The sequence below is a fragment of the Besnoitia besnoiti genome, chromosome II (assembly GCF_002563875.1).
Source record: "Besnoitia besnoiti strain Bb-Ger1 chromosome II, whole genome shotgun sequence".
NCBI lineage: Eukaryota > Apicomplexa > Conoidasida > Eucoccidiorida > Sarcocystidae > Besnoitia > Besnoitia besnoiti.
Genome location: NC_042357.1, coordinates 1,830,878 through 1,858,490, shown reverse-complemented (window position 1 = coordinate 1,858,490; position 27,613 = coordinate 1,830,878). Strand labels below are relative to the sequence as shown.

Here is a 27,613-nt window from a genome sequence, read left to right as displayed (position 1 = left end):
TTGTGGGTTTGAAGCACCGCAGCGGACAGACCTGAGCCGACTCGAGGGGTTGCTACCATGCCTGGAGCACACGTGAAGCTCCACCTCTCGCTCGAAAAAGCAGAATATTCACGAAGGCGGCGCGCAAGTGAGCCCGAAGCTGCGTGCGGGCCGACATATCCGACTCTAGGCGGATGAACCCAGTCGCAGCCGCCTGATACGAAGAGACGTCTGTCTACAGGCAAGTGCGAGCCCTGCAGCATGCGCGAGGGATATTTTCTCGTTCTGTGAACAGCCGGGAGGGTTCGGACGAGCCAGCTGAAGAACGGGTCTCGCCTGCTGCCGTCTATCAGCCTCGGTTGGAGGCGCAGGCGCTGGCCAACAGTGCCCTGTGCGCTTTCGTCCTCACGCTTTCACAAACATCCCCCCCCCCCCTGAACAGGCACTGCGAACGACTGGGGCTCAGTTCGTGAGGCAGGCGTGAGGAGCTGAAATCTTGTGATTCAGACACGCAGCGCGGGTTGGTAGTGTCGGCCTGGTCGGCAGCTGCTACCAGCGGCGCCTGCCTCTTACTGACATCCTTGACATACCCACTTCTCACTGTTAGCCCAGCGAGCACCTTCTTCGCGCTCTGACAGGCAGCGGCCACCAGCGGCAGCACGCCCCGATCTGCGCTCAGGGTCGCAGCAGCGGCTTGGCTGTTCATTGGCGCACGCATTCTACAGATTCAGGAATGAATCTACACGTCGAGGAAACTTTCGCTCCCGCAGAGAAGCGCTGGTATGCACGCGGAGCCGGTTTGTTTCTGGAACTTTCGGCAACGCAAGAGATCCTGCTGATGAGGCGGACGGCTGTCGGACTCGCGACTGCGACACGGCAGTCTGCTGTACCAGCTGGCCATGTCTTCCGTATTCGTGTTGTCTGGGGCTCAAAGTGATCTCGCTGAACTCTGCGCATTCTCTCTCAGAACGCCCTGGCTGAAGTCTGTCGGCGCCAGGGGCGGCTCCGTGAGTCGCGCGAAGACTCTGCGGTTCACAGCCGCCCGGCGCGAAGCGCTATTTTTACTGGATTCTTGCCACGGGTTTTCACCGCGCTTGTCGCGTTCCGCGCGACAAGCGCGGTGAAAACGGAAGCCGCTTTTTGGGAAACGCCCCGAGCAGAAACAGTTCGCTTCGGGTCTTCGAAGACAGCAAGCGTAGCTCACCTGCTGCAGGGGCGGGCAAGTAGTACGGACATTCGCACGACAGGAGGACGAAACCTGCGGACGTGACGAGCCACTGCCACGATTGCCCAAACTGCGCGTTTGAGCGCATGCCTTGCCCGCTCGGTTCTGACTCTCAAAGTGGGCCCTGCCGCCGAGTTTTGCTAGGCAGGCGAATCGCCACACACGTCTCGGCGCTTCAGCTTCTTTTCTTCCCCTTTCCTGTAGATATTTGCGCGGAATCATCGGGGAATCGTCTGTCGGTCAGCCTGCCGGGACGGGTATCTCAGCCCGACAGCAGAGAGGGCGCGGATGAGCGAGCGGTGTCCGCGGTTCGGTGTGTCCTCTCTGTGGCGGCGTTTGCGCACGCATGCTGCCCGATTCATGGAGCGCCGCGGAGGCGCGGCGAAAACCGCCGAACTTTTCTCCTTTCACACACAGGCGATGCAGACGGGAGAGACGGGGAATGCACCGAACGCGTGCGAGCGTCTTTACCTGAAACATTTCTACACTGGGCGAGGACAACCCCTGCGATACTCTACAGGGAGTCCCGCATATGCGCAGTCATCACGGAACCGGTCTCGTGTCACAGTCTCTCGCTGCCGTGGGTGCCTGCATCCGATGGCGCGACTTTTTTCCCGTGGCATTGTCTCGCCCGCAGAACGTGCGGAAACCAACAAAACTGGGGAGGCGTCCGCCGACAGTTGCTGCGCGAGCTGCCAAGCCGGGAATTCGGCAGCTGAAAAACTCGTGCCGTTTCTCCGTGTGTTGTCGAGGGAAGCGCTGCAACGGCGCCGCCGGAGAAAAGTTTGAACGCTGCAACGGACCTAATGGAAGGAAACGAAAAGGGCAAGAGGTACAAGAGCCGCGAAAACATCTTTCTGCGACGTTAACCGACGCATTCAATGGTGTGCCGATCCGCGAGCGCGTCCTCGGTGGTCAAGCCCTTGAAACCGGCGCGGGTGCGTCCATGTTTGCTGGGTCTCCTCCAGGGCATCAACTTTGCGTTTTCGTTACTTTTGTATCTTTGCGTCTCCCACTCTGAAGCGCAGACTTTGTACTCTGCTTTGTGGGCACCTGTTGGCGAAACTTTGGAGGGGTCTCGCGGCCGCCTCTCTCCCGAGTTTCCTATGGCTGGCTTTTCGTTGAATAGCCACCTGGTGACGCGTTTGCCTTGTTGTAACTTTCGTCCGCGTTTTGTCTTTTTTCAGTCCCTGACCCTCTCGTCACCGGCCTTGTGCAACGGGAAAGGTCTGCAGGTATCTTTTGGTGCCGGCGTTTTGTGCTGTGGTTCACAGCGTGTGCCGGCGCGCCGTGCTCGAGAGACTGAACGCGCGCGAGAGAAAAAACGAGTGTCGCCCCCTGTTCGCGCTCTTGTCTCTGCTTCGTTCTGCGGAGTCCACACCGTCTGAGTGAGTGCCTTCGAGGCCATGCGATGCAGGTTTTCTTCTCGGCTCACCCGCCAGCTGTGCGCTCGCCCCGACTCCGGCAGCTTGCTGCGATTCCGCCTCCCCCGGCCACCTCTCCCGTAGAGCATTCCCGCGTCTTCGTCTCTCGTTGGGGGATTTTTCTTTGCTGCCTTTTTTTCTGGTCCATATTCAGACGAACTCGGCTTTTTTCCATCGCCTCTACAGCGCCGGCGTCGCCGCTGTCTCGCGGGTGAGCTTCCCCCCCCCCCTCCCCCGGGCCTGCCCACGTTTTGACGTCGTGCTTCGCTTTCTCGGGCAGTTCTTCCCTATCGTTTTGCTCCATCTTCGTCCCTGCGGCCCGCTTACTCGCGCCAATGAGGATCGTTGCCGCCAGCGCGAAGCGCCGTCTTGTTTGCCCTGTCGCTGTCTCCGCTTTCGGCAGCCGCTTCGCGCCAGCCACACAGAGCTTCCTTCAGCGCTGTCTTTCTTTCTGCTGCCTGATCTGGCAGTGGAGCTTCATGCGTAGAGCGTTTCTGGCCCTGTGTGACGCGGGGGCAACGGAGAGGGCCCCGCCGATCTATTTGTCAAACCCTTTCTCGATTAACCTACATGTGCCCCTGTCTTTGTCAGCCGAGAAGCATCGACTGCGTGCTCTGTCGGCGACTGCATTGAATGGACGCCTCTTTGTGGCGAACGGATTTGGCGTGTCCCGCGTAGTTTGGTCCTTGGAAAATATATTTTGGCCTGCGGCCTGTGCGCTCTCGCGGGTCGGGGGGGGGGAGGGGGGTCGCTTGCACGCGATCGTACAGATACCGCATCCTCAGCCTCCTTTCGTTGCTGCTTTCCTTTGTTTGGCTTCGCCGTAACTAGGCGCTGCTGGCGGAAACCTACCGCGCCGAGGAACGCCGGTCTTCGCGTTGGAGCGTGCGCGTCTTGTTTTGCTTGCGCCTCGCACCCTTGGGCGACCGCCTCTCTGGCTTTCCCCCTCTCAACGTTTTTCCGCCCTTTGCCAGCCTTTTTTCTAAAAGTCCTCGAGCTGCCCCTCGCAGATTTCGAGTAGTTGTGCTCGCGTCTGGACTACGAGAAGCCGGACTCGCGGCGGCGCGCCGGCCTGGGCTGCTGCGGGGTCGCGCCTTTGTCTGCGCTGCGCGGTTGTCTGCGGAGTCGCGCCTTTGTCTGCTCTGCGCGGTTGTCTACCGGGTGCGCGTGCGTCTCCCGGCTCCAACGGGCGGCGTGCTCTGCCCGCTGTCGCCTGCGTGCTCGCTGCGCCGATGGATGCCTTCTCGGAGCTTTCTCATCGGACGGGCGCTTCCACCGGGAGCACCTCCTCGAGCCGCCAGGCCACGCCGGAGCGGTCGGTGGGCCGTCTGCTATGCTCCCGTCTCGCGGCGTCGGAAGCCGCTGGCGGCAAGCGGGCCACTCCCTCTTCGGGGGATGCCCAGGGGCCTTCGAGCGGCGCCCCGTCCGGGTCTCCAGCCACCACCCCCCCCGATGCGTCGCCGCTCGTTTCCTCCGCGCCGACCCGCCTCTCCCCGCCTCGCGGGCGCGGGACGCGCCTGTGCACCTCCTCCGGCGCGCCGCTGTCTGCCAAAGAGGGGGCAACTCTTGCAAAGCGCGAGGCATGCCTGGTAGCCGCTAGTGCGCGAGAAGAGGAAGAGCGTTGCCCGGTCGCGTCGGACTCTGACGAAGAGTTGTCTTCCGACGCCGCGATCTGTGCTGAGGCGCGCGCGCCGGCAAGGGACACCTCTCTCGCTCCGCAGTTCGCTGACAGCGCGCCGGCTGGGGCACGAGAAGACTTCTTTTCTCCGTCGCCTCCTCCTTTGTCTGCTTTCTCGGGGCCTTCGTCTGCGGCGCCATCGTCCGGTCTCTCTTCGTGTCTCTGTTCTTCTGAAGCCGAGCCGCGCGAAACCGCGTGGCCTTTCCCTTCTACGCCGTCTGTCTCTCCTTTGTCTCGGTTTCTCTCTTCGGAGTTTGCTCGGAATGAGTCGAACACCGTCGCCGCTGGGGCGTGTGCGCCGCCGACGCTGTCGGAGTCGTCCTCGCTCTGCTGGTCGGACTTTGCGCAGAAAGACACCGTCCCCGAGACCTCGCTGGTTTTCTCTTTCTCCTCTTCGCCCTTGGCGTGGGCCTCGCCCCGGCACGGTCCCTCCGCGCCTAATGCCGAGAAGGGACGGGACGCCTCGCCGCTCGACAACGCCGGAGACGATGCACGGCCCGCGAGGGGCGAGCCGCGTCGAAATGCGGGCAGGGGGGGCGGCGGAGACCGGGAGCGAGGCGCGGCGGGCGCGTCACACGCCTCGCTGCACGCCCCGAGGGACGAGGCCGCGACCTCTTCGCTGTCGCTCACGCGACCGGAGGGTCGCGCCTCGTTGTGCGCTTCGTCTCAGAGCCCAATGCCGCCTCTCTTCCGCGTGCCCTCCTCGCCGTCGCCTCAGCAGGGCTTTGGCGGCGCCTCTTGCTCGTTCGCTGGTCCCCCTCCAGTGCTCTCCTGCCAGTCTTCGCCGGTGGTGCGGCCTGCGTCGTCTTCTGCGCTGCATGCAGCCTCGTTCGCGTCGTCGCCCAGTGGACTGTTCAGTGCGTCCCCGCTGCCGTTCCCGCCTCCGGCCGGCGCCACGGCTGCGCAGGCGCTCGCCGTGGGCGCCTTTCCAGTCATTGCCCAGGCGGCGTCCGACGGCGTCCTGCTCTTCCCCGCCTACGTGCCGGCTGCGTGGGTCGACGCCTTCGAGTTCAGCCGGTGGCGTTTCGGCGACGCAGAAGACCGCCAGAACTGGACGGCGAAGCACATGCGTTTTCTGTTTGAGAGCCGCCTGTATCCGTTTCCCCAGCCTGCGAGCGAAGGGAGCGGCAGGAACGCGGCGGAGAAGCACGCGGCCGGAGCCGGCGCGGCGGCCTCGGGCGCGTCCGGGGGGGGGGTGGCGAGTCGGGCTCGTTCGGCACCAAGGCGGAGCGAGCGGAGGCCAGCGCGGCCGCGGCGTCTCCGGGAGGTTCCGTCCTCCTGGAGGAGCGCACCGCCTTGGCGACCAGCGGCGCCTCTTCGAAGCCGCTGTCGTTCCTCTCGACGCCCGTGACCTCAGTCGCCGTCATCGAGTACGGGCCAGGCCTGCCGCCCAGCCCTCGGAGCCTGCAGAGTGCGGTCGCGGGGCTGCTGGGCTACTTCCGCGGAGACAAGGCGGAGATGAGCTTGGCCCTGAACGACCATCCGCGGGGGAGGGAGCGTCGACACTCGTTCTCGATAAGTCCGTACTCCGGCTTGACGCGCAGCCCCAGCGCGATAGGCGGCAGTCCCGCCGGCGTCCCCCGGCACCACCATCACCACCACTCTCTGATGTTTTCCATCGCCCACCCCACTCTGCGGAGACGCAGCTCCAGCTCGGCAGCCATCACGCCGTCGACGCGCGCGACGCATCGCAGCAATGGGTCAGGCAAAGACTTGCCCGCCGTCGCCGCCGCGGGCCCCGGGCTCCAGACGCTCGCGCGGCCCTGCCCCGAGGCTGTGCACAGCGCGCTCAAGTATGGGATCCGGTATGGCGTTCCGGACGGACTAAAGCGAGTCGTCTGGCTCGTCGCCAACGACGCGTATGTTTTTCTAAACAGCCACGAACAACTGTACAGAAATGCGCTGCAGCAGACGTTCGGCGATCGCGTCCCCTCCACGCTCAAGGGAAAGTGCCCCACCTTCTCGGCCGGGCTCATTGGGCTCCAGGAGGACATATCCGGCAAACAGACGCGCCTGAAAGACCTCGAATTCGAAACTGACACGCCACTTGCGTCCTGGCGCGCGCACATGCACCCCAGTGAAGGCGGCGCCGCCTCCGGCGCGGGCGACGCACGAGAGGGTCCCCTGCGTGATTTCTTCCTTTCCGACCTGACGGAATCCACCGCCGACCTCTTCAGAACGTGGTTCAACGCCTCGCCGAGGGGCGGCGAACGGAGTCAAGGCTCCCGGAGAGCGCCTGCGCGAAGCCCGCCCCACCAGGCGGTCCGCGGACCAGAAGGAGGGACGCCAGGTGGAGGCGTGCCTTACTACTCGGCGACGGCCCCCACCCCGTGGTGGCTGTCGCTCTTTGGCGGCCGCAGACACCGTGTGACCAACAACCCGCTCGGGCAAGCGATCCGCGACGACCTGAATTTCTGGCCTGCGCCGCCGAGTCCTTCGGCCTCCGGAGCTGGGGCGGCACATGCCGCCGGCGAGAGGGGCGAATCTCCGTTGGGTGACGCGAACTCTCCAGGGGGAGCAGGCGGTGAAAGAGCCGACGCGCGGGGCCCTGAAGGAGGGGTCGACGCCCCGTCTGGAGGCGCTGAGGAGGCCACAGGGTCACTTGGGGCTACCCTGGGGGGCGCAGACGGCAACTTGAGAAACCGCTTCGCAGGCGTGGCGCTGATGCACGGGCTAGGGAGCTTTGCCAGCGGAGACAGGCTGGGGAGACGGTCGACGTCGGATATCGATGAAGCGAGGGTCAAGGCCATTTTGGGGGCTGGGCGAGACGCGGCTGCCGGCGGGGACGCCTCTGCGCGGTCCGTCGATGGGTACAGGCGCGCAGGAGGGGGGGCCGACAGCGACGCGATTGCGACCCTGGGGGCCGGGTACAGTGCGCCGACGCGCGACGACGCGGAGACGGCGTCGTCAGGTGGTCGGGAGGGTGTGCCGGCGTGGCTGAGTCGGATGGAGGCGGACGTGGAGGCGCTGAAATGTGCGAGACGGGAGAGCGGGAAGGGCCGCCCCGGGCCAGCGGCGGACCGTCTGTTCGTGGACTACATGAACCTCCGGCGGAGCGACACGCAAAACGGGGACGAGAGTCTCGACGTGGAGAAGCAAAAGGCGCTGGCGAAAGAGCTTTTCGGGCGGCGCGACAGCAGCGAAGTCCAAGATTTCCGGCGATACATGCGCGACACGCACCACCGGCATATGCGCCACGTGGAGCGGATGCGGCGAGCGCGGGAGAGGTCTCGCGAGCGCCTTTCCTCTTCCTTCGCAGCTTCGTCTCTGTCGAGTTACCTGGCCGCGACGGCGAGCGATTCTGGGGCGCTAGCAAGCGGCAGCATGCTGCCTCGGCGCTTCAACACTGCCTCGTCTCTAGATTCCATGGGCTCCTTCACGCCCTACAGTCCTGCTACGGCGGCCGACCACCCGGTGGATCGCAACCTGTCCCCCGAAGATCTGCCCCCCTACCGTAGTAACATGTACTCCGCATTTTCTGACTACAACCTCTTCACCGCGCAGGCGGCGGCTCGCCAGTACCAGGCCTCGATTCTGGCGGCGGCGAACCACTCGCCGAGCCCTAAGACGGGGTTCGCCCACAACTTGCGAAACCTCAAAAACCGTAGGAAAATGAAGCTCTCGCGAACGCCCTCCAAGACGTCAGCGATCCAGGCGCCGCGAAGGGGGGTGCTGAGCGAAGACGACGAAGCGGCGCACGCGGGCACCGTGTCGGACAGCGTCGCCGGGATCCTCAGAGGCCAGCGACCCGCGGCGGGTCCGGGGCGGCTCGGAGGCCGGGCGGCAGGGGACTGGCCGGTGGAGCGGGAGAGGAAGTCCCTTTTTGGCCGAAAGAAGAAAGACGGGGGGGCCATTCCCCCCCGCGGCAAGGGCGCCGCGCTCCCAGTCATCACGCCACACCTCACGGCGGAGGAGACGACGCCGGGGGACTTGGGGGCCCTTGGAGCCGAAGGGGCCGACGGCGTCCCGATCTTGGGGCCGATCCACGGGCGACTGGATCGCTCGCCGTCCGCGCCGACGACGCTGTCGTCTGTGGGATTCCACCGCCTGGTGAAGGCCGAAAGCAAAGTCGGCACGCCGCGGCCGAACCCGGGTCCGACCAGCCGACTCCCCTGGAAGCGCAGCAGGCCCTCGCACGCGCACGCGACCGCGCCCGACGGCGAGACAGGCTGCCCCGCGGCAGGCAAGGCCGCTCCGGGGGGCACTCCGTCCCGAGCTGCGCCTGGCGGGAAGAAACGCTTTTTGCTGGGCCACGGGAGTGGGGGCGGCAGAGGCGAAGAAGAGATGCGGCGTATCGACACTGTCGGCGCGGCGAGCGACTCTTCGCACTCTCCCGTTGTGCTGCGACAGCCGCTGGGTTCCGCGCCCGTGTCTCAGGAGGAAGGGAGGGAGGTTGAAGCCGCGGCCCTCGCAGCCAAGAAGCAGATCCCCGTCCCCGCGCCGGCGGCGGCAGCGGGCGCGCGACCCAGCTCTCTCGCGCGCTGGGCGCTGTTTCGGGGCGCGGCCGCGGAGGGAGAGACGCCCAAGTCTCCGTCGAGTGCGCACGACGCGGGCGGGTCGGGCGAGAAGGAGAAGAAGGCGCACAGCGTTGTGGGTCACGAGACCGACGAGCGAGACAAGGCGGGCGGAGGGGCGATCAAGGGGCCGGGGGGGCATGGAGACGAAGAGCGCGAATCGGGAGGAATCGGGAAGAAGCTGAACTTTGGCTTCTTCAAGAAGCTGTTCTTCCATCCGCATCCGTTTGGACACCGCCGCACGACGACCGACGACGCCGAGGCGGAGAAGGAGCCGGACTCGGACGACGCAGGCTGGAAACGCGAGGCTCCCAGCTTTCGCTTCCACTCCTCGGAGCGGCTCCCTCCGCGCTTGTCTGAGGACGGCGAAGAAGGCGAGGACAGCGTGGTGGGTGGGGACGACGGCGCGGCCAAGAGCCCCCCCCCTGCGCGCGCGGAGCTGCGCGACGGCGAGGCGTCGACGTCTTCCCGGCGTACCCACGCAGCTGGCTCCTCGCTCTCTTCGCCGTCGTCGCCCGCCTCCGCGCTGCGGCCGCAGCAGGCCAACAGTCTGCTCACCTCGTGGTCTCCGTGTTGCTGCGCGGCGAACGCGACGCAGGGCCGCTTGATCGGCGCGGGCGGCAAAGACGGACGGGAAGGCGGGAGCGAAGGCTCGGGGCTGGGCTACTCTCGGGCTTCCAGTCGCGGGCGGAGCTCCGGCGGCCTTACCGCATTCGCAGAGAGGTCTGGCGCTTCGTCCAGTGCGGAACCGTCGGTCGCCTCTTCGGGGGTTGGCGGCCGCGACGGCTCCGCGCCAGCGTCCTCCGCGACCGGCGGGAGCCAGGCCGCGAGCCACGGCCGGGGAGCGCAGCAGAGGGCAAGCGAGCGGGGAGACGACGAGGACCAGGGTGATGCAATGGTGTTTCGGTTGCCGCCGTCGGTGGACGCCTCGAACGCCTCGACGCCCGCGGGGCTTCCGCGGGCCTCGCCCCGCCTGCCAGGCGGCGAGGAGTTCGAGTACGCATACCCGGGGGCGTCGTCGCCTGCGCTCGTACCCTCGGGGCCTCCCGCGTCGCTCTCGTCTTCGTTTCTGCTCTTTGCAAAACCGACGACGGCTGAGCGCGAGACGGCCTCTGTGCCAGACACTCCCACGGTTGGCGTGCAGCAGTCGCTGTGGAGCGCCGCGCTGCCGGGGGGCGACGACGCGGTGAACGCGGACCGCAGCGGGAGGGGCGCGGCGAACCCCGGCAAGGGGGACCCAAGCAAGGGGCGGCGGCGCCTCCACCTCGGGCTGCGGCTACACAAGCCGGTCCAAAAGCCCGATCGCACGACGCAGCTCGCGCTGCTGCCGCCTGGATTGCGGGGGGGCACCCCGGCCTTCGCCACACCCGCCTCCGCGGATGACGCGTTCTCGCTGCCTGCTCAGCTCGTCGTCGGGGCGGGAAGCGCCCCCAACGGCTGGACGAGGTCCCCCGCCGCGACCGGCGGCTTCGCCACCAGCCTCGAGGCCTCCCGGGGCCCGCCCCTGCTATCACCCGCGCCCGACGGGGCGGCTTGCGCCCCGTTCCTTGGCCCGCTCGCGCACCCCGGGGGCGCGGCCCCGCCGTCGCCGAGCTTCAGGCCTGCCGCCAGCCCCCAGGGGCCCCCCGGGCTACTGGCCAGCCGGAGCCCCGAGAGCGGGAAGTTGAGCGCGTCCGTCGTCTCCGCCTCGCCCATCTGGCTGACGCTGCAGGGCGCGCGACCCGGCGCCAGCGGCGTCAGCGCCGACGCGAACAACGAATACCGGCGGCAACTGAAGAAGTGAGTCAGACGAGAAAGTTGATTGAGAAAGAGTGGGGCGGCGCAACGGAACGCGGCACACAGGGGGCGCGCAGGGCCCGGCGGCGAGGCACGCAGATTGACGCACGAAAGCGCAGAAAGAGAAGAAAAAGTACGGGGTTTATCAGATGAGCAGGCTAGTAAGTAAGAGAAAGAGTGGACAAGAAAAAGCTGCGCGTGAAGGCTCCGCGCGATGGCGCCGGGCCACACCAAGGGCGTGGCGGGCGAGCCAACCCGAGAGGGGGCCAGGAGAGAGTCAGCTGCGGAGAAAGAAATAGTCGAGGCAAAAGCGAAAAAGGGCTGAATCACGAAACGTCTTTTCTGCGCTCTCTGTCTTGTAGGGGAGACGTGTACGAGCTCGAAGACGTCACGGAGTTCCACGTTCTCCTCACGGAAGAGGGAAAAGAGAAGGCACGCAGGCTCCTGTGGTGCCTCAACGCCCTGCACGGGGCGATCGAGTTCTGTCCCGTAAGTCCGCACCTGTGGACTCAGCTACTCCATGCCGCTGAATCTGCAGACATTTCTAATATTCCCATGCATATGTACATAAACAGTACACAGTATATGGACCTATGTGTGTATTTGCGTTTTAGAGATTTACATCCATAAATATGCATACTGGCGAGACGGAGGTCCGCTGGGCCTATATGTCGGTGCAAACGTAGCATATACATATATTTGTATTTCTATATGTATATAGTCACTTACAGATGAGCCCCGCAATAACTCAGCGCATATTTGCATGCCTTTGTGTCTACATGTACGGGAGGATAGATATAGGTGCATTCATGCCCTCGTTCATACATATGCGTGCGTCGATAGCGGGTAATAGACTACACCGTTCACATACATATATATTTGTATATATTCTAAACACGTATGACAACGAATGCATTTATATCTATCCATACCTGCGTATCTATCTTAGTATATATGTACATATTTGTGTGTTGGCCGTCGCGCAGGTTCTCCCTCCGCTGGCGTGCGTGCTGCTGCTGTACTTCGAGGAGGACGCGACTTACGTGATTCTGCACTGTCTCCTGAAGGCCGCGGTTCAAAAGGAGCGCAACAGTAAGATTCTTCTCGTTCTGTGGGACAGAATGAACCTAGCTCTTTATCTGAAGATTGAGCGCCGAACACCCGAATGGTGATGCAACATTCTGACGCGGAGGCCCGCCGGAAGATCTCGACTGTGAAACTGAAGGCTGCCCATCTAGCGAAGCTGAAGAGGGGCGAAGGGTGGGAAGAAACCAAACACGAATCCACGCGAAATGCAAGAAGCCGTAAACCCTAAACCGTAGCGGAGACACCCACAGGAGCGAAAGGAACGAAACGAGGACCTGGAGGTTTTTTTAATGGACTGTTGACGCGTGTTGCTTTTGTCTGAGTCGCGCCTGGCGTGGATCGCACAGATCAAGAATCGTTTAGGCTGTTGAAGACTGAAAACGCAGCGAGCGTCTCGGCGTGTCTGCATGTGAGGTTGGTTCTCAGACCACGACGCCCCGTTCATGCCGTTCAGGAGAAAAGACTTCGTTCGGTGAGCCTGCGCGAATTGAGAGTCGCACGCCATCCACGCGTTTCTCCGCGCCTGCGTCGCTGCGCGTTTCTAAGCGTCTGTCGCCACTCGCTTGAGAACCGTTTTATCACTTTGGTGCACTTCCTCCTCTCTGCCGTTCTATCTGTCTGTCTGTGTCGTATTTCTGAATTGTTGCGCCCTTTCTTTCTTCTCTCTGTTTTCCTTTGTTTTCTTTCTTTTTGGTCTCTTTATTTTGCGTCCCCCCCCCTTGTGGTGCCCTTTCTTCGGCGTGTCCGTCCCTACATCAAGCAGGCGGCCCCTATTGTCTCCTTGTTCTGTTTTTCGCGGCTCCGTCCGTTGTTGCGCGCGTCGGGGGATCCGCGCCAAAAAAAGTCGTTGCTTGCGTGTCTCCGCGCCGTTTTCTCAGGTTTGTGAAGGTGATTACGGCGACGATCTCGCACCGCTTGCCGCGGCTCTACGCGCATCTGCGCTCGCTGACCATCGACGTCGCGGCGTGGGTCGCCAGGGGCGTTCAGGACGGGTTTGCTCGGATGCTGCCGTTCGATTTTGTGCTACGCATTTATGGAGCGTTCCTTTACGAAGGCGCCAATGTCTTCTACAGACACTGCGTGGCGCTGCTCAAACTCCTCGAGGTAAACACGTGCCCAGCAGCGCGTAGCGGCACCCGCATCTACCAAGCGCCCGCGCGCCGTGTAATGTCCGGGATCTAAGCGGAGTGGCGTTGGCAGGTTGCTGGCCTGACACACGCGCCTTCTGCTTTCCCTCGTTGTCTGCTCTCTACGCGCTGAGCCACGGACTTGCGCATGTGCATGCAGTCATCTGCCGTGTGGTTACATCGTAGTCAGTATATATATATATATATATATATATATGGAATTATACATGTAGATGTATGTGTATATATTTGTATATATATTTGTCTATATATGTGTGTATATGTATATATTATCTACGCATATATGTGTGTGTATATATTTGTATATATATGTAGTGGTGTGTCCGTATATATATATATATATATATATATATATTTATATGCGTATGCTTTAGCGCGTCGGGGGACCTCGAGATGCGTTCTCTTGCGCATCGTTCTTTTCGCACCTTTGGTGCAGACCCTTGGCGCTGGCATGCCTTGGTTCACTAAAGTTTTCGAGTTGCAGGTCTTTTTTTTCCAGCCTTCCTTGCTAGCTTGCACGAACTACGAAGCAGCGGAGGACGTCCTCTACAACTGCGGTGACGACCCGGCCGTCACGCTGAGCGGCCTTTCAAAGGTAAAGCGCAGAGAGAAAAGTCGAGGCAGCCTGAGAGGCGCAACTGAACGCGCGCAAGGAGCCGCGCCCAAGCGCACACGGTAGCGCGCCTGTCACATCAAGACAGCTAAAATGTCAATATTTTCAATATTTTCATATCCATATCTAGATTTCTATCTGCCAATATATATATATATATATATATATGGAGACAGATGTCTGCATGCAACGCGTGTGTGGCGCACCTTTTTGCAGGCATTGCTTGGGATGAGGGCTTGCGTGCTTCATGCGTCTGCCGCTAGCGGAATTTTTGTTTATGGAGGAAGTGGAAATGCAACGCCTTTTGCTGTCTGGGGACTCGCTTCCGTGCAGACAGCGTATCGCTACAAGCTTCGCGTCGATGCCCCTTTCCAGTAAGGCGCGGCCGACACTTCAGGCATTGATTTTGTTTTGTGTTCCGCTTTTGTTCGTCTCTTATTTTGAAAAGGGCGGACTTTTTCTCTGCGTTGCTCTAGCACACGCCCTGTACTCAGTTTCAAAGAGAAAGACGGGGAGGGCTTGAAGGGATCTTCGCGGCGAGCTCGAGTCGCAGATTGCAAGGATTGTAGCCTAAGCAATTTTGCGTTCTCTCTCTGTGTCTCCGAGACTCGCCTTGCTCACGCGCGTCCGCGCGCATGCCAGCCCATAGCGAGGAATTGTCGTCAGCGAAGGCTAAGACTTACTCGTAGCTCGAGTGAGAAAAAAACGCGCAAGCGCCGCGGCGCTCTGCTCCTGAGAAGCGCGCACGAGTCAGGAGTCGGCGCTCTGGCTGGGCACGCCCCGCGGCGACCAGGTTGCGAGGTGGATTTTTTTTCGGCGACGTGTGTCTGCAGCAAACTGGACGTCGCGTTCCCGACTCCGTATTTGATGACGACGCGCATGGTGAGCCCCGGGCGGCTTCGCTCTGGCCGCGAGAAACCGAAAAACCAATTCTGGAGCTGAAATTCGGTGCAGACCTCCTGTGAGAGGCGGCGGACGAAAAGCCTCGAGCAGCACGGAAGGGGTGTGCATATGCAGAACGCGAGAGGGACAGCGAACCTGCCGCCCCGCGCGACGGGAAGCTGTGTTGCCTGCCGAACGCCCGGACTGCACATGGAGCATGTAGAGAGATGCTGAGAAGGCGGCGCCGGATGCGAAGAAAGGGGCCGCGCAATCAGCCGCACGCAGAGACAGATGCAGACGCACATGCAGACAGATTCTTCTTCGTTCCTTCGACAATCGTTTTCTCCTCTTTTCGCATTGCGCGAGGCGTCTTGAGGTCTCGCATCGCGTGGCGGGGTGGCGCGTGGCTCCGCATTGTCTGCCGCGGCTTCCGTATTTTTGTCTTCTTTTCTGCGATTTTGTTCTCAGAGGCAATTCCATCGCCCGCGACTCCGCCACGAATCGCGCATCCTGCAGCCGCGCCACTGGGAAGCAGTCTGGAATTGGCTGCCCGAAAACCAACGCATGCTTGTGAGGACGCGATCAGGAAATGTGGAATCTGTTTCATGCGCTGCACATTGCCCGCTTCGTGTCTCCACGTCATCTGCGCATTTTTCTACGCATCCACGCACAACACGTCTTTTTACACATGCGAATCTGCTTGTCTCCACGCAGGCATCCTCTCTTTTGCATATGCGAATGGGCGTGTGTCAATGCGGCAAGCGTTATGTCTTTCTTTACCTTTAATTACGCGCGCGTGAGATAACGCGCTTGTCACTCCATGCGTTTGGCGAAGTACGTGGCCGCGCCGCCGCTGTCGGTTTTGATGTCCCCTGTGAGCCCTCTCGTCGGCGTTTTCGGCTTTTTTCAGCTTCACCGTGCGCGTCGTGTATCTCGTGCTTCGTGGCGTCGCCCTGGACGAGCCTCGCGAGAGTTTTGCGTGTGCGTTTTATTTTAATTTCAGGTTCCCACGCTGCAATATTCGAGCGACAAGCACGGAATGAGCATCACCGCGATGCTCCAGCGCCTGACGCTGTTTCTGCGCTCGCCGATGCTCCTGGTGCTGATGACGACTGATCAAGAAATCGTCGGCTTCTTCAGTCCCTTCCCTCTGCGCCTAGACGCCAAGTCTGCGGCATGTACGTTTCGTGTCGCTCAAACTGCGGCTCCCCACGGCTGCTGAAAACCGTTGGACGTCGAGGCCTGTCTCTGCGGGAGGGGGGGGGGGGGGGGGGGGCTGCCGACATCCCAGCGCGGAAACGAAATTCTGCGGTGGCGGGTTCACGAGTCTCTGCTTTTCGATTTTCCGGTGGAGCGCCTTGTGGGAAGCTCAGTCTTTGTTCATTCCTCACAGACGTGTGGCGATGCTCTGGAAACCTGACTCAACACAATATTATATATTTGCATTTATTCTTACATATATACGTATGTATATGTATATATGTATCTACATATATATATGTATGTATGCATTCGTTGGCAGATGGAGAGGTGTTTCTGCGCACTGCGAGGGTGGCAGTGTGACCGAGGGACGCAGGAGTCATGGACTTTGTCTCGCGGTTGCGTGTGTGTGCAGCGAGCGCGCCTCTAGACATTTCGTTTGTCTGCCAGTTAGAGCCTGAGCAGGAAGCTTTCTGGTGGACGGGGGCGAACGCGCTGTTCATGAACGTCACGCACAAGCAGATCGTCATCGGCGGAAACGAGTGAGGCCAACGTCTCCACTCACACGAGTGCTAGAGCTGCTTCTCGAAAGTCCGTAGTGTGCCGCATGCGTGCAAACTCATAGGTACTTTAAACGAATGTTTTTCCAATTCAGAGTGCGAGGTCGCGCATGTGGTGTTCAAGAGCATTGCCCGCGGCGCCGAGGCGAACGAGAATCCGCGTGGCCTCCTCTATCCTCTGTCCATTGCGTCCACATGCTTTTCTCACATAGTCGTGCGTATATATGTATATATATTCATATAAGATATATATGCATTTATGTACATACATGCATGTTTACGTATTTTCTTGTTGCGTTCCCTTCTCTGGCGTATGGTCGCTTGTGCTTCGGTGGACGGGCGAAAAAGCTCTTTCTTTGAGCGTCTTCGGCGTGGTGGTTCATCGTGATGTTTCCTTTTGTTTCGTTTCTCAGCGTCGCGATTTTTGTCGATCAAGACTTGCGGAAAGGCCAGAGTAGGAAGTCGGCGTCTTTCGGCTCGCCGAGGCTCGTTCGGGACGAACTCGGCGACTTCCTCATTACGCTGGTGGAAATTTGGATCCTCAAAGACTCGTGAGCCGTCGTCGTCTGAATCTCCTTTTGGTCCTTTCCTCCCGTTCCGATGGCAGCTGGAAGGGAGGGTGACTGGCGGTCATCCAGCGCACAGCTCCAGGCCTCGACCGGCGAGGCTTTCTCTGCCGCCACGCGTCCCCTTCCCCCCCCCTCCCCGCCCACCTTTCTCCTCGCGTCGTCTCCCGCGCTGGGCTCCGCCGCCTCGTTTCGCGTGTGTTTCGTGTCTTTTTTCACCCCTCGCTGCGGAAGGTCAGACCGCGGAAAAGAAACCTTCCGCTCTCGCTCTCTCTCGCGGCGCTAGGGGGGGGGGCCGCGGGGACGGAGACGCGCGCCTGCGCATGCACTCAGGCGGCCAGGAGACAAGGCTTTCGAGCTCCGTGGGCACGCAAAGCTCGGCGCGCGCGGGTCGAGGCGACGCCACGGCAGGCAAAAAAACTGTCGGGGGCGAATCGCGCTGGCGAGGAGGAAGCTAGACGCCGCGGCGTCGCGCGGGCGAGGGAGAGACGGAAGGGGCGTGAGGGACAGAGAGGCGCTGCGCTGCGAGTGGAGGCGAAGCAGAGCGGAGCGGGAGCGAAACCGCGTAGGCTAAGAGAGAGAAACAAGAGACGAATCGGGCGCGACATGGAGTCGAGGAGAGCAAGTTGAACGGGGAGTGAATCCCCAGTTTTTTCTTCAGGTTTTTGTGGCTCTGCGCACCGATACGCGAAGTTTGCCTTTTAGGTGTTTTCCGAATTACGAATTTTTTCATTCCTCTGCGCCTCGTGCCTAAGATTCGCGCTTGATCGTGGTAGAAAGGAGACTCGACAAAGCGCCACCTCTGCACTGTCAGCGGCGAGACACAACAGGGAAAGGGAAGGACGTTGCCGCTGCCAAAAAAGTTTTGCCTCTCTCTCTGCGCGCTGTAGCTCGCCGTCGCGCGGGAGGGCAGCGCCCGCAGCATCCGCGGCTTGAGGAAGACTTTTCACCGTTGAGGCAGATCGAACGCGGAAGGATACAGGAAGAATCCATCTTACGCGAGTGTCGCTGACACACACAGTCAAAACTGATGCCGGCAGAGAGCTACATCACTCACTGGCATGCGATGACGCGGAAAGCCTCTCTAGAAAGGAAAAGCCTCTAAATGCACTCCAGCGAAGCGAGCCAATGCAGGGAACTCACTAGCGTCGCGTGCCGAGAGACACTGATGTAGTAACACGCCATTTTCTCCCTCTATATATCAGTTCTAGATCTATATATACAGACTCAGAATGCGGGATGTATGCGAGGTTGCATACTATATTGCGTGTTTATATGCGTACGGAGCAATCTTAATCCGTGTGCCGCAGATGCACATTTGCCTGCCAATGCGCGTGTACCTGGGCCCGGTAGCGGTCGCGCTTCGTCTCTCTACGCCTGATCTGCTTTGCTTTTCCCATAGGTTCGGATTTCCACATTTGAAATAAATGTATGTAAGTATTACGTATATATGTATATATGTATGTACTGATGTAGACGCGTGGCAGGGTCGGTGTCAACAGCGATGGGTGGGCGTGTGTGAGCATCGCGTCGCTGTCGGTTTGAATTTTAGCCAAAACGTGTTTCAAACACTGACAGAGGTTGAGGAAAAATACGAGAAGCACGCAGACAGAAAAAGGGACTCGCACGGCGCGGCGCAGAAAAAAACCAAAGGCAACACAGGAGGCGAGTCAGAGCGCGCCACACACCCACACGGGAAAGGAGGCGTAAGCGCCTCTTATCACTTGGGGAGAAAACAGAGCGAAAGAACTCGCCAATCTCTCCCTCTGCATCGCGTAGACGCACATGCGCATACACAACTGTATATCGATTCGCGCGTGTGCGTCATCGATTCTTCTCTGGATATGTAATGAACACAGGAACGACACACAGATGCTTGACGTAAGCATGCGCACAGGAAGACTTCTTGTTCGGCCGGCTGTACCATCTGTCCCTGCCTTGCCTTGGCCAAGCGCGAACGCCTTCTAGAGGCACTCCAAACAAAAAAGAGAACGTGTCTCTCTTTTTCCCTCTCTCGCCTTCTTTTTCTCTCTCTCGCCGCCCGAACGCTTGTCCAGCCTCTCTCAAAAGAGGCAGACGCGAGCACTGAAAAACTCGCACTCTTGCGCCCCTGCGGTCTCCTCCACGCGTAATTTAGAAAGAAGAAAAGACGCATGCGATTCGTATCGACTGTCCGCGAGCATCCAGGTGTTCACTTTGCGCAGAAAAGATCAGGGGGTCGTTGCGCGCACATCGATAGGCATCTGCGCTTCTGCGTCTCCAGTTTCCTCATGAGACCGAAAAAACGCGTTTCCTCTCCTCACTCGGAGGCGCCGGCAAGAAGACACGTTGACAGCTGTGCATGTGCGCCACGTGACGGCATGCCCGTCTTTCCCGTGGCCAGGGCAGAAAAAACTCGACACGCTCTATAAACAAAGAAAAAATGTCTCTCCACGCATCTATCAAACCTGTTCGCGGGCCTCGTCGAAACCGCATGCACACATATAAATACACACGAATGCAGCTCGTGACGGCCAGCACAAAGAGGATAACCTATGTCGCTGAAATGCAGAGACACACCCGCGAAGATTCACAGGAAGGACAATACACGAGTATACCCGTTCACAACGCGAGCAGCGTCGCGCCTCAAACAGACCTCACAAACGAGGATGCCTGTCTGATTTCTGTATGCGCGAAAAGGAGACGGCGCCTCTCTCGCCTTTCTCGCTATACACCCCCCCGCCTCGTTTTGCCTGTTCCCGCATGCTTGGCTTATTCTCTCTCCTCCGTCTACCACCCCCTCCTTTCACCCATCCCCTCCCCCCCCACTATAGCTCCATTCTCACGAGACGGGGCCGTCAGACTTCATCTAAGAGCGCAACTCCTGGCCGCCCGCGCCGTGAGGGGCGAAGAACGACGCCTCCTTGTCGGGCTTCTGCGCGCGGCCGTCCTGGTGTATGTACAGCCGCTCCTCGCCGTGGAAGTTCGCGTGCTCCCTCGCGTGTTTGTCCCGATGCGAAAAAAAAGAAGACGGCGGCGCGAAGACCTCCTCGGCGCAGTCTTTCGCGGTGCCCCATCCTGGCGGCACCGCGGAAAAGGACGGCGAGAAGGAAGGCGGATGCAGGGGGGAGGCGCAGCCTCGGCCTTCGGCTCCTTCGCCTGCACAGTCTCGCGCCCCGTAGCCGCCTCCTCGCGCGTAGGCGGCGCCGAGCAGCGGCCGCTCCTGAAGCGGCGGGTACGTCGACGCGGCCTCGAGTGCGGCGAACTGCATTTCCTCGCGCTTCTCGTCTTCTCTCAAATCCTTTCCCGCGTGAGTCTGCCCGAACTGGCGATGGAGCGCGCCCCGATTCGCCTCGGCGCTCTCGCGCGCGCGGCCCCCGGGGCCCTTCCTTCCAGCCTCCGCATCCGGGGCCGCGAAGGACGAAAAAAGCAAGTCCTGCAGAAGCGGAGACTCGTAGGAGCCGCCGGCAGACGCCGCGCGTCCCTGCCCGCCCTCGTGCTCGCCAGCTCCCCGGTCGCCGACCTCCTTTTTTCCGCGCAGCAGGCGCATCAGCGCCAGCTCTTCCCTCTCACTCTCGCGCTCTCTCTCGCGGGCCTCCGCGTCCTCTCTCTGCGCGCCGTAGGGCGCGGCGAAGAGCGCGGGCGCCGGCGCGCTCGCCGCCGCGTCGGGTCCGGCCTTCTCATCCAGGATATGCGGCGAGAACGGCAAGAAGGCGCCGTGCTGGAGGAAGGCCCGCGCCGCGGCGTCGGAGACTGCGCGACTGTCCTCAGCGCCGCGACCGCGATACTCGTCGGGAAACATCCGCGCCGCTTGGCTTCGCTGCGCCCCGACAGAGCCCAGCGGCAGAGGATAGCGCGAGTCCCCTGCGGCCAAAGGCGAGGAGGAAAAGGACGAGAAGGGGAACGCGGAGGAAGACGCGGACGGAAGCGACGCGGCGGCGCCCTGGGCTCCAGCTCCCTCGAGCAAACGAGCTTCCTCGCTGCGGTCAGCCACGTAACTGCCTGCCTCGCGCTCGCGCGCCCCCTCTCTCTCGCACTCCTCCTTAAGGCCTCCCTGGGTCGCCGTCCTGCGGCGAGAGGCATCGTAGAAGTCGCGCTCGCCGGCTGAGAAGGCCGCGAATGAGAAGCCGCAAGGCAGCTCGGGCGGCGCGCGAGGCCCGCCGCGCGTCGACACCGAGTTGGGCTGAATGACCGGCGAGAACGCACCGCGGTCCTCTGCGGCGGAGACGCGGCAGTCTTTCTCTTCGTCCGGTCCGCCGCGCCCCGCGAGCGCCAACGAGGCAGCCTGGCTCCCTGCGCCGTAGCGCGAGTGAGGCACAGCGACGACGCCCGCGTGCGCGAACGCCGCGGAGGGCGGAAACGCGGGGAACGTGCCGCCCGCGAAAGACGACGGCACCGGGTGGGCGCAGTCGTGCGGCGAGGAGGACGTGTAGCAGCACCCGCTACAGCCCGTGCTGTTGTTGGTGTTGCATCGGCCTTCGGCGGCCGCCAGAGAAAACTCGACGCGCTGGACGCCGACGACGCCCTTCTCCACCTCCTCGCGGCGCGCCGCCGCCTCGCAGGCGAGGCCGCTGCCTGAGTACGCGAAGCCGCCGCCGGCACCCTCCACACTCGCGCGCGCGTCGTCCTCTGCCGCGCCTTTGGCGCCGCCAAATGCCGGCGAAGGGCCCTCGTAGCTGTTTTGGGCGCCGTGCACCGCGGCGTAAGCCTTCGCGCGGTCTTCGTGGACGTCTGCCGCCTGCTTCGCATCGGTCTTAAGGCAGTCTCGAGAGTCCCGTGCCTCGCCCGACGACGTGTAAAAGGCATCCGCCTGCGGGGGGGCGGGTCTGCCTGGCGTCAGGAGCGCCGACAGCGAGGGAAGGGGGTCGCCCTCGCCCTGGCGACCACCGTCGCCGGGCTTCGGGCCGTCCCGCCCCCCCCCGGACGAGAAGAAGGGCACAAACGGGTCGGTTTTCTCGCTCTTCTCCTCGCGCTTCCGCGGTCCCTCGTAGTACGCCCCGCCAGTCGTCCACCGGCGCGACTCCTCGCACGCGGCGACAGACACGAAGGCCGCGGGATGCCGCTGCCCGAACGCGGCGTGGGAAGAGGAAGCGGGCGCGCCGCCGTGCTGCACCGAAGCCGCGTCTAGCTCCGTCGTCCTCTCTCCGCGGCTGTCATCGCGCGTGGCGTGGATCTCGCTGCGCTCTGCCTCACCAGCGGCAGACGCGGAAGGCGGCGGCTGCGCGAGAATCGAAAGAAACACGTCGCGCGCGACGTCCGCCTCGATTTTCGAAAGCTCCTCCTCTACCCGCCCGCCCGCCCGCTCCACGTCGTTCCGCCTCGCGGCAAGCTGCGCTGCGAACGCCGCAGCAGCCGCGCGCTGCGTCTCCGGTGGCAGCGCGGCGAAGATGTCCGCCGACGGCAAACGCGTGTCGCGTCTCTCGCTCTCTCTCTCTCGTTCCCGCCAGCGCCGACTCTCCTCGCACCCCCCGTCCTTCGCGTAGTAGTCGCCGCCTCGCGCCGCGCCGGGCCGATACGAGGTAGCTGAGTACACGTTGGTGTGCGCCACCGCGGGATACGCCGCAGGCGCAGGCGCACAGGCGCCGTATGGTCCCGGGTGGTCGTGAGTTCTTCGCTCATCGACTTCCTTGGCCTTGGCGTCGGGCGCGTGCGGCGGATACGCCCCTTCGCCGCGCGTCGTCGCCCTGCGCCTCCCTCCGGCGCCCGCCAGCGTGCTCTCGAGACCTGGAGGCTCAAGCGGATACGCAGCGTAGAACGCGCCAGCCTCGCGCTGCTGGGCGCCGAAATGCGGCGCGGAGGCAGCTTCGGCGCCTCTTCCCCCGGCGCCTTCGCCCCCCTCCTCTGCTGCTCTCCCGTAGGCGCGCGCTGCACTCCGATGCGCCTCGAGATTCGTCCACGCGCCCACGTTCTCTTTGTTGTCGCCCGGCGCGTAAAGCCCGCCCGCGGCGGCCGATGTGAGCGCGTCGGTCCTCGCTTTATCCTTCGCTTCTGTGCGCCTTACGGTCTTCTCATCGCCGCACGCGAGCGCGCCCTCGGCTCGCTCGCCCTTCTCCCTCCCCCCAGCGCCGTAGGCGAGCGAGGGGAGTCCCCCAGGCGGAAAGTCTTCCCACCCGTCTCTGTCGCGCTCTCGGTCTCTCGCGCGAAGCGCTCCTGCGTCTCCGGGCGCCGGCAGCAGCGCCCGCCGCTCGCTGGCCGCGCTCGCCCCGCCTCTCGCGTACGGCGACAGCGTGCGCTTGGCGTCCGCGTCCCCGTGCATATGATCGTAGACCGGCGGCGGCGCCAAGCCAGAAAATGCCCCTGCCTCTCTCGCGTGCGCCTGCGGGCGCTCGCCCCCCCGAGCGCTCTCCGCCGGCGGGTCGCAGCTCTCCCAGCCGCGCCGCCACTCGTCCTCGCCGCGAACCGCATGCGAGGCACGGAAGGCGAGCGACGCCGGCGCCTGGGGGGCGCTCGACGACGAGAACGGCGCGAAGGGGAAGTCCTCCTTCACGCGGTCTTCTCCCTCGAGTCTGGTGCCCGGGCTAGTCGCCGCACTCGCGGGCTTCGCAGCGGACAGCAGCCCCCCCGCGGCGTGCTCGCCGCCGCGCGCCGACCACGAAGAGGCACTCGGCCGTCTCCCGTGGCTGGGCTCTCCCCCGATCTCCGCCGCCTCCGCCTTCCGCCGCTCCATCTGGCGATCGGCCTCCTCCTCGCCCTTCGAAGAGGTGGCGCCCGCGAGCGACCCCTGGGGGAGGCGCGCAGCAGCCGGCAGCGAGGCCAGGGAGCCCAAGGAGGCCGACGAAGAGGAGAGCGAGGCAAAACTCTGCGCAGGAAACATCTGCGGATCGAAGGCACACGCCGCGCCGGCGACTCCGCCGCTCGCGTCTTCGCCCGCTGTCGAAGGCGCGGTAGTTGTCGACAAAGACGGGGTTCCGCAGATGCTGCTCGCGATCGCTTCGCGCCTCTCCTCTCTGCCCTGCGCGGCCGCCCGTGGCTCTGCCTCAGCGCCGGCTGCAGCCGCAGAAGAAGAGCTCTTCCGCCGGCGCCCACTCGCGTCGCCGCCGAGCGGGGCCTCGTCGCCCGCGCCAGCGGCGGACGGCGCCCCGCCAGCAGCCTGGTCATCGCTGTCCTTCCGCGCGTCTAGGGCGGGCGCCTGCGTGGGCGACGAGTCCTCGTCGCGCTGCAGAGGCTGCGCCGTCCTCAGCCCTCCGCTGCTGCGGATGTCCGGCCAAGAAGTGTGGTCTGAGGCGTCGAGGGCGGGGAGGGACTTGTCCTCCTTTGCGCCGCGCGGCTCTGCTCGCCGCGGCTGCGTCCCTCGCCAGCGAGAGGCCTCAATCGCCTGTCGGGAAGTCCTTGACCCCTCGGACTCCCCCTCGGAGTCGGTCGGCTTGTCTTCCTCAGCCTCTCCCCCCGCTCGCTTGGCGTCGTCGGCGGCGCGCTTCCCCTCCAAGCCCTTGGCGCTCCCACAGAGCAGAAGCGCCTCGCTGCGAGTCGCCCAGCAGTTCTTCCGCGGCGACTGGTCGGCTGCGGCGGAGGTCTTCCGCTTGGCGGCGCCCTCCTGCTGCGCAGCGGCCTCCTCGCCACGGGGTGCCTCGGGCTTGTCCTCCGCGCGCCCGCTCCCCGCCCAGGCGCTGGAGCCCGACAGGGTCGGCAGTGGCGCAGCCCCCTCAGCCATGAGGAGGCCCGAGCCGCCGAGTTCGTGCGTCTGGTGGTCGATGACGTAGAGATGCACCAGCGGGCTCCACGTCGCGGTCGCGTGGCGGCATTTGCTCGGGCCGCAGAGGTCGCGGTTCTTCTCTGTGCAGAAGGCCACGCCCTTGGAGTGGATAAACACCATCAGCTTGTTCACCTGCGTGATTTCGTTCTGCTCCAGCCGCAGCCATAGCGGCACCAACTTGCCCTTCCGTCCCACGCGGGGGTAGCCCGGGTGCGCCGCGACCGCCCGCAGAAGCGTCGCCGCGCCTCGCGCCGTGATCTTGTTGTGCGACAGATGCAACTCGTGAAGCGGCTCGCGAATCGCCGTAATGTACCGAGACAGCGATGCCATGCCTGCAAGGAAACGCCCGGAAACACACGCCGCCGTCCAACATACACGCCTCCCCAACAATCTGGCTGCCCTGCGCATACCAGACACACACGAATCGCCTCACCCACGCGCTGTGCGCAAGACTAGGCAAGTGCGGGTAAACCTCAACCCCTGGACCACGTCACACGAAAGCCGCCCCCCCCCCCCGTCCCCCAGAGCCCCCCCCCTCCTCTCCCCATCAGATCGCCCACAGGTCGGCGAGGGCTTGCGAAGAAACGCAGTGTGCCACGCGACGCACCTGGATCGGAGATGTTGTTTCTGTAGAGCTTCATGATGCGGCATCCAACCTTGTGGCGAGTCAGGGTCGTCTGGAAAGAAACAGCAAGTCGCTGAGCCGCGCCTCACGTTGACAAGTTTGAATGCATGCGCATGCAAGCAAAACCTGATTCCTCCCCAGGACGCGCGTCCCGAGTCCGCACCGAACGAGCAAAATACATGCACGTCCGCGCCTCTCGTGATGGCACACATCTCGAAACAGCAGGAGGGCACTCGTTGCTCAGCGGCACGCCCGCAGCCAGGGAGAGTGAAATCTTCTGTTCAAAGCCTACCAGCAGATTATCCAGCCCCGCGTGCGTGATTCGATTGTTTGAGAGAAAAATCTCTGACCGGGTGACTGCGAAGCCCGCACAGAGCACAGAAAACGCGAGGGAGATAGGGAAAAGGGGAGTGCGCAAGCCCGGCATCGGCCTCCTCCGCCTCGGCGCATTTTACTCGATGGGGAGACAAAAACACATACGGTTGCATGCATCCAGCGCATCCCGACTCACGCGCACCCTCCACATCTGAATGCATCTGTATATCAACCCATCTGTCTATACATCTATATGTATACGTAGGTAAAAATATAAAGGCACACCTATGCACATCCATCCAAAGACATATATATACATACATGTAGGCAGACTCAAGGCGAAGGCGGCGCGTCAGTGTGATTCCTCAACGAGTGGCTGCACAGGGTGATCTACGAGCACATCCGCTATTCCACGAGGGCAATCGAAATGGAGACTGCAGTCTTGAACGAGTTTACAGTAAAACTTACGGCCTGTTGCATTCTGCTGGGTCAGGTACGTGTCCAGCCACTGCGAAAAGGCCTCCAGGCGTGCGTCATCTGAAGACAAAGGAGAAATCGAGCGAAATTCCACAAGATGGAGACGACGCGCTTCGGGGGACGGCACATGGAGGCACACCGCTCACCGCATAGAACGACGCACTCGGCGGAAATGCGAAACAAGATTAAACATCAAGCAACCGCGCAAGGAGGACCGCGCAGACGCGGCGACAAAGGCGACAGAAAGGAGAGCACAGAACAACAGGTGAAAGAATAGAACACACGAGGCGGCAGAGCGAGCAGGCGCGAGACCGACATGACGGCTAAGCTTGGAGGAGGGACACGAGGCAGCGGAAGAATTCCGAGCTTTCCCTTACCTAGCACGGACATGTGGTATCCATTTGCTTTATTTTCCTTCCAATCCAGCTGCGAAACAAAAGACGCACGACGGGAACCAGAAGGATAGAGCGAATGGATGCCTGACAGCGCGGCGACGCCCGCAGCCAAGCGGGTAGCAAGCAAAGCAGAAGCCACAGATGCAGAACGCGACGTGCGGCGCCGCAGAAGGACCGAACAGCGAATTCGGAGACGAGACAAAAGCAGACAAAAGATTCCACTTGACTGGAAGAGGAGGGAACAGCAAGCACGCGGAATGTGAGCCTCGATGCAGGCAGCCCGGTCCCGGCGTCATGTCCCAAGCGCAAGCACAGAATCGTGTGGAGTGTGCGGGAGGGGCACTTACGAGGATCGCGAGGCGTTTCGCGGCGTTATCCAGCTCGACAAAGTTCTCCCACTTGATGTCGCGGTCATCCTTGTCGCCGCCGCGAGTCGTCGCGACGAGCCCCGCCCACCGCGCAGGCGTCGCCATGGTCACCGCAGAGCCAGAAGAAGATGAGGGAGGGGAAGAGGAGGCACAAGCGGGCGCCGAGCAGAGGGATGTGCCGGAAGCGAGCGCTGGTGATCCTGCGAGCAAGGCGGGGGTCCTGCTGCCGGCGCGCGAGGCCGCGGGGAGAGATGCAGTCGTGGAGAGCGAGGAGGAAGAAAGCGAAGCAGAGAGAGAGGAATCGACCGACGTAGAACTAACTGGGGCGGAGACAACGCCGCCCGCTACGGTCGTTGTCCCTCCTCTAGCCATTCCGCGCGCCTTCGCAGGTCGACCCGAGGAGTCGCGGCGGCGGGGAGAGAAAGAGAGTGAAAAGCGAGCTTTTCTCACGAACGAAGAGCAGAGCGCACAAGAGGAAGAGGCAGCCGAGGGGGCTGGGGAAAAGAGGCGGCGTCGGCGCAGCGGAAGCGAAGCCTCGACGCAGCGCGAGAGAAAACACGAAGGCGCAGGGGTCAAGAAAAATCGAAAAGCAAGAAGCAGCAGGAAGACGAAGACAAACAAGGACCTTTAGTAGCAGAGCGAAAGAAGCGGACGCAGACCGGTCAAGAGTTGGAGAAGCAGAGATCCAGAAGAGACGAGACAAGGGAGGAGAGAGTGAGACGAGAGACACTGAGGACAACGGAAAGAGCTTAGCATACGACCCCCGTTTTCGCAGGAGAAATAAAACGACACGAGGATAAACCTCTGTGAAAGGAGAGGAATGAGTGGCCGTGAATAGCTGCGTTTTCACTCAGCCCTTCCTGTCAAGACGGGCAGGGAGTTTTAGCCACATTGGAACTGTTTCCTGCTTCTTCAATGAATGCAGCCGCACAAGCTGACAAAAAAACGATTCGTCGCGTTGAATACTACGCCCAAAAGCCAGATGACAACGACATCCGATGTGGGCGGACTGAGGGAGAGAGCCGAGGAACTAGCAAATCACAAGAGGATTGTTCCCTCGTTTTCGCACAGCGGCGGCGGAACAAGAATCCAGGGCGACCTCCACTCTCG

General features: G+C 62.3%; 3 protein-coding genes across 3 annotated transcripts; 1 reads left to right on the top strand and 2 right to left on the bottom strand.

The window, feature by feature from the left end:
* Positions 1 to 2,635: 2,635 nt before the first annotated feature.
* BESB_036120 (uncharacterized protein) lies at positions 2,636 to 2,932 on the bottom strand (the record flags this gene model as incomplete). The annotated part of the gene is made up of 1 exon (XM_029362198.1): positions 2,636 to 2,932. The coding sequence occupies one exon, from the start codon at positions 2,930 to 2,932 to the stop codon at positions 2,636 to 2,638; it is 297 nt and encodes a 98-aa protein (XP_029221163.1).
* A 928-nt stretch (positions 2,933 to 3,860) lies between these two features.
* Positions 3,861 to 16,640, top strand: BESB_036110 (uncharacterized protein; the record flags this gene model as incomplete). The annotated part of the gene is made up of 13 exons (XM_029362197.1): positions 3,861 to 5,328; positions 5,415 to 10,599; positions 10,959 to 11,085; positions 11,583 to 11,688; positions 12,109 to 12,154; positions 12,561 to 12,786; positions 13,330 to 13,425; positions 13,777 to 13,817; positions 14,277 to 14,325; positions 14,794 to 14,895; positions 15,329 to 15,503; positions 15,941 to 16,067; positions 16,499 to 16,640. 13 exons carry the CDS (start codon positions 3,861 to 3,863, stop codon positions 16,638 to 16,640), a joined length of 7,890 nt encoding a protein of 2,629 aa, XP_029221162.1.
* Positions 16,641 to 19,499: 2,859 nt separating this feature from the next.
* Positions 19,500 to 26,875, bottom strand: BESB_036100 (uncharacterized protein; the record flags this gene model as incomplete). The annotated part of the gene is made up of 6 exons (XM_029362196.1): positions 19,500 to 24,655; positions 24,931 to 25,000; positions 25,241 to 25,305; positions 25,732 to 25,800; positions 26,118 to 26,166; positions 26,483 to 26,875. 6 exons carry the CDS (start codon positions 26,873 to 26,875, stop codon positions 19,500 to 19,502), a joined length of 5,802 nt encoding a protein of 1,933 aa, XP_029221161.1.
* Between the last annotated feature and the right edge of the window lie 738 nt (positions 26,876 to 27,613).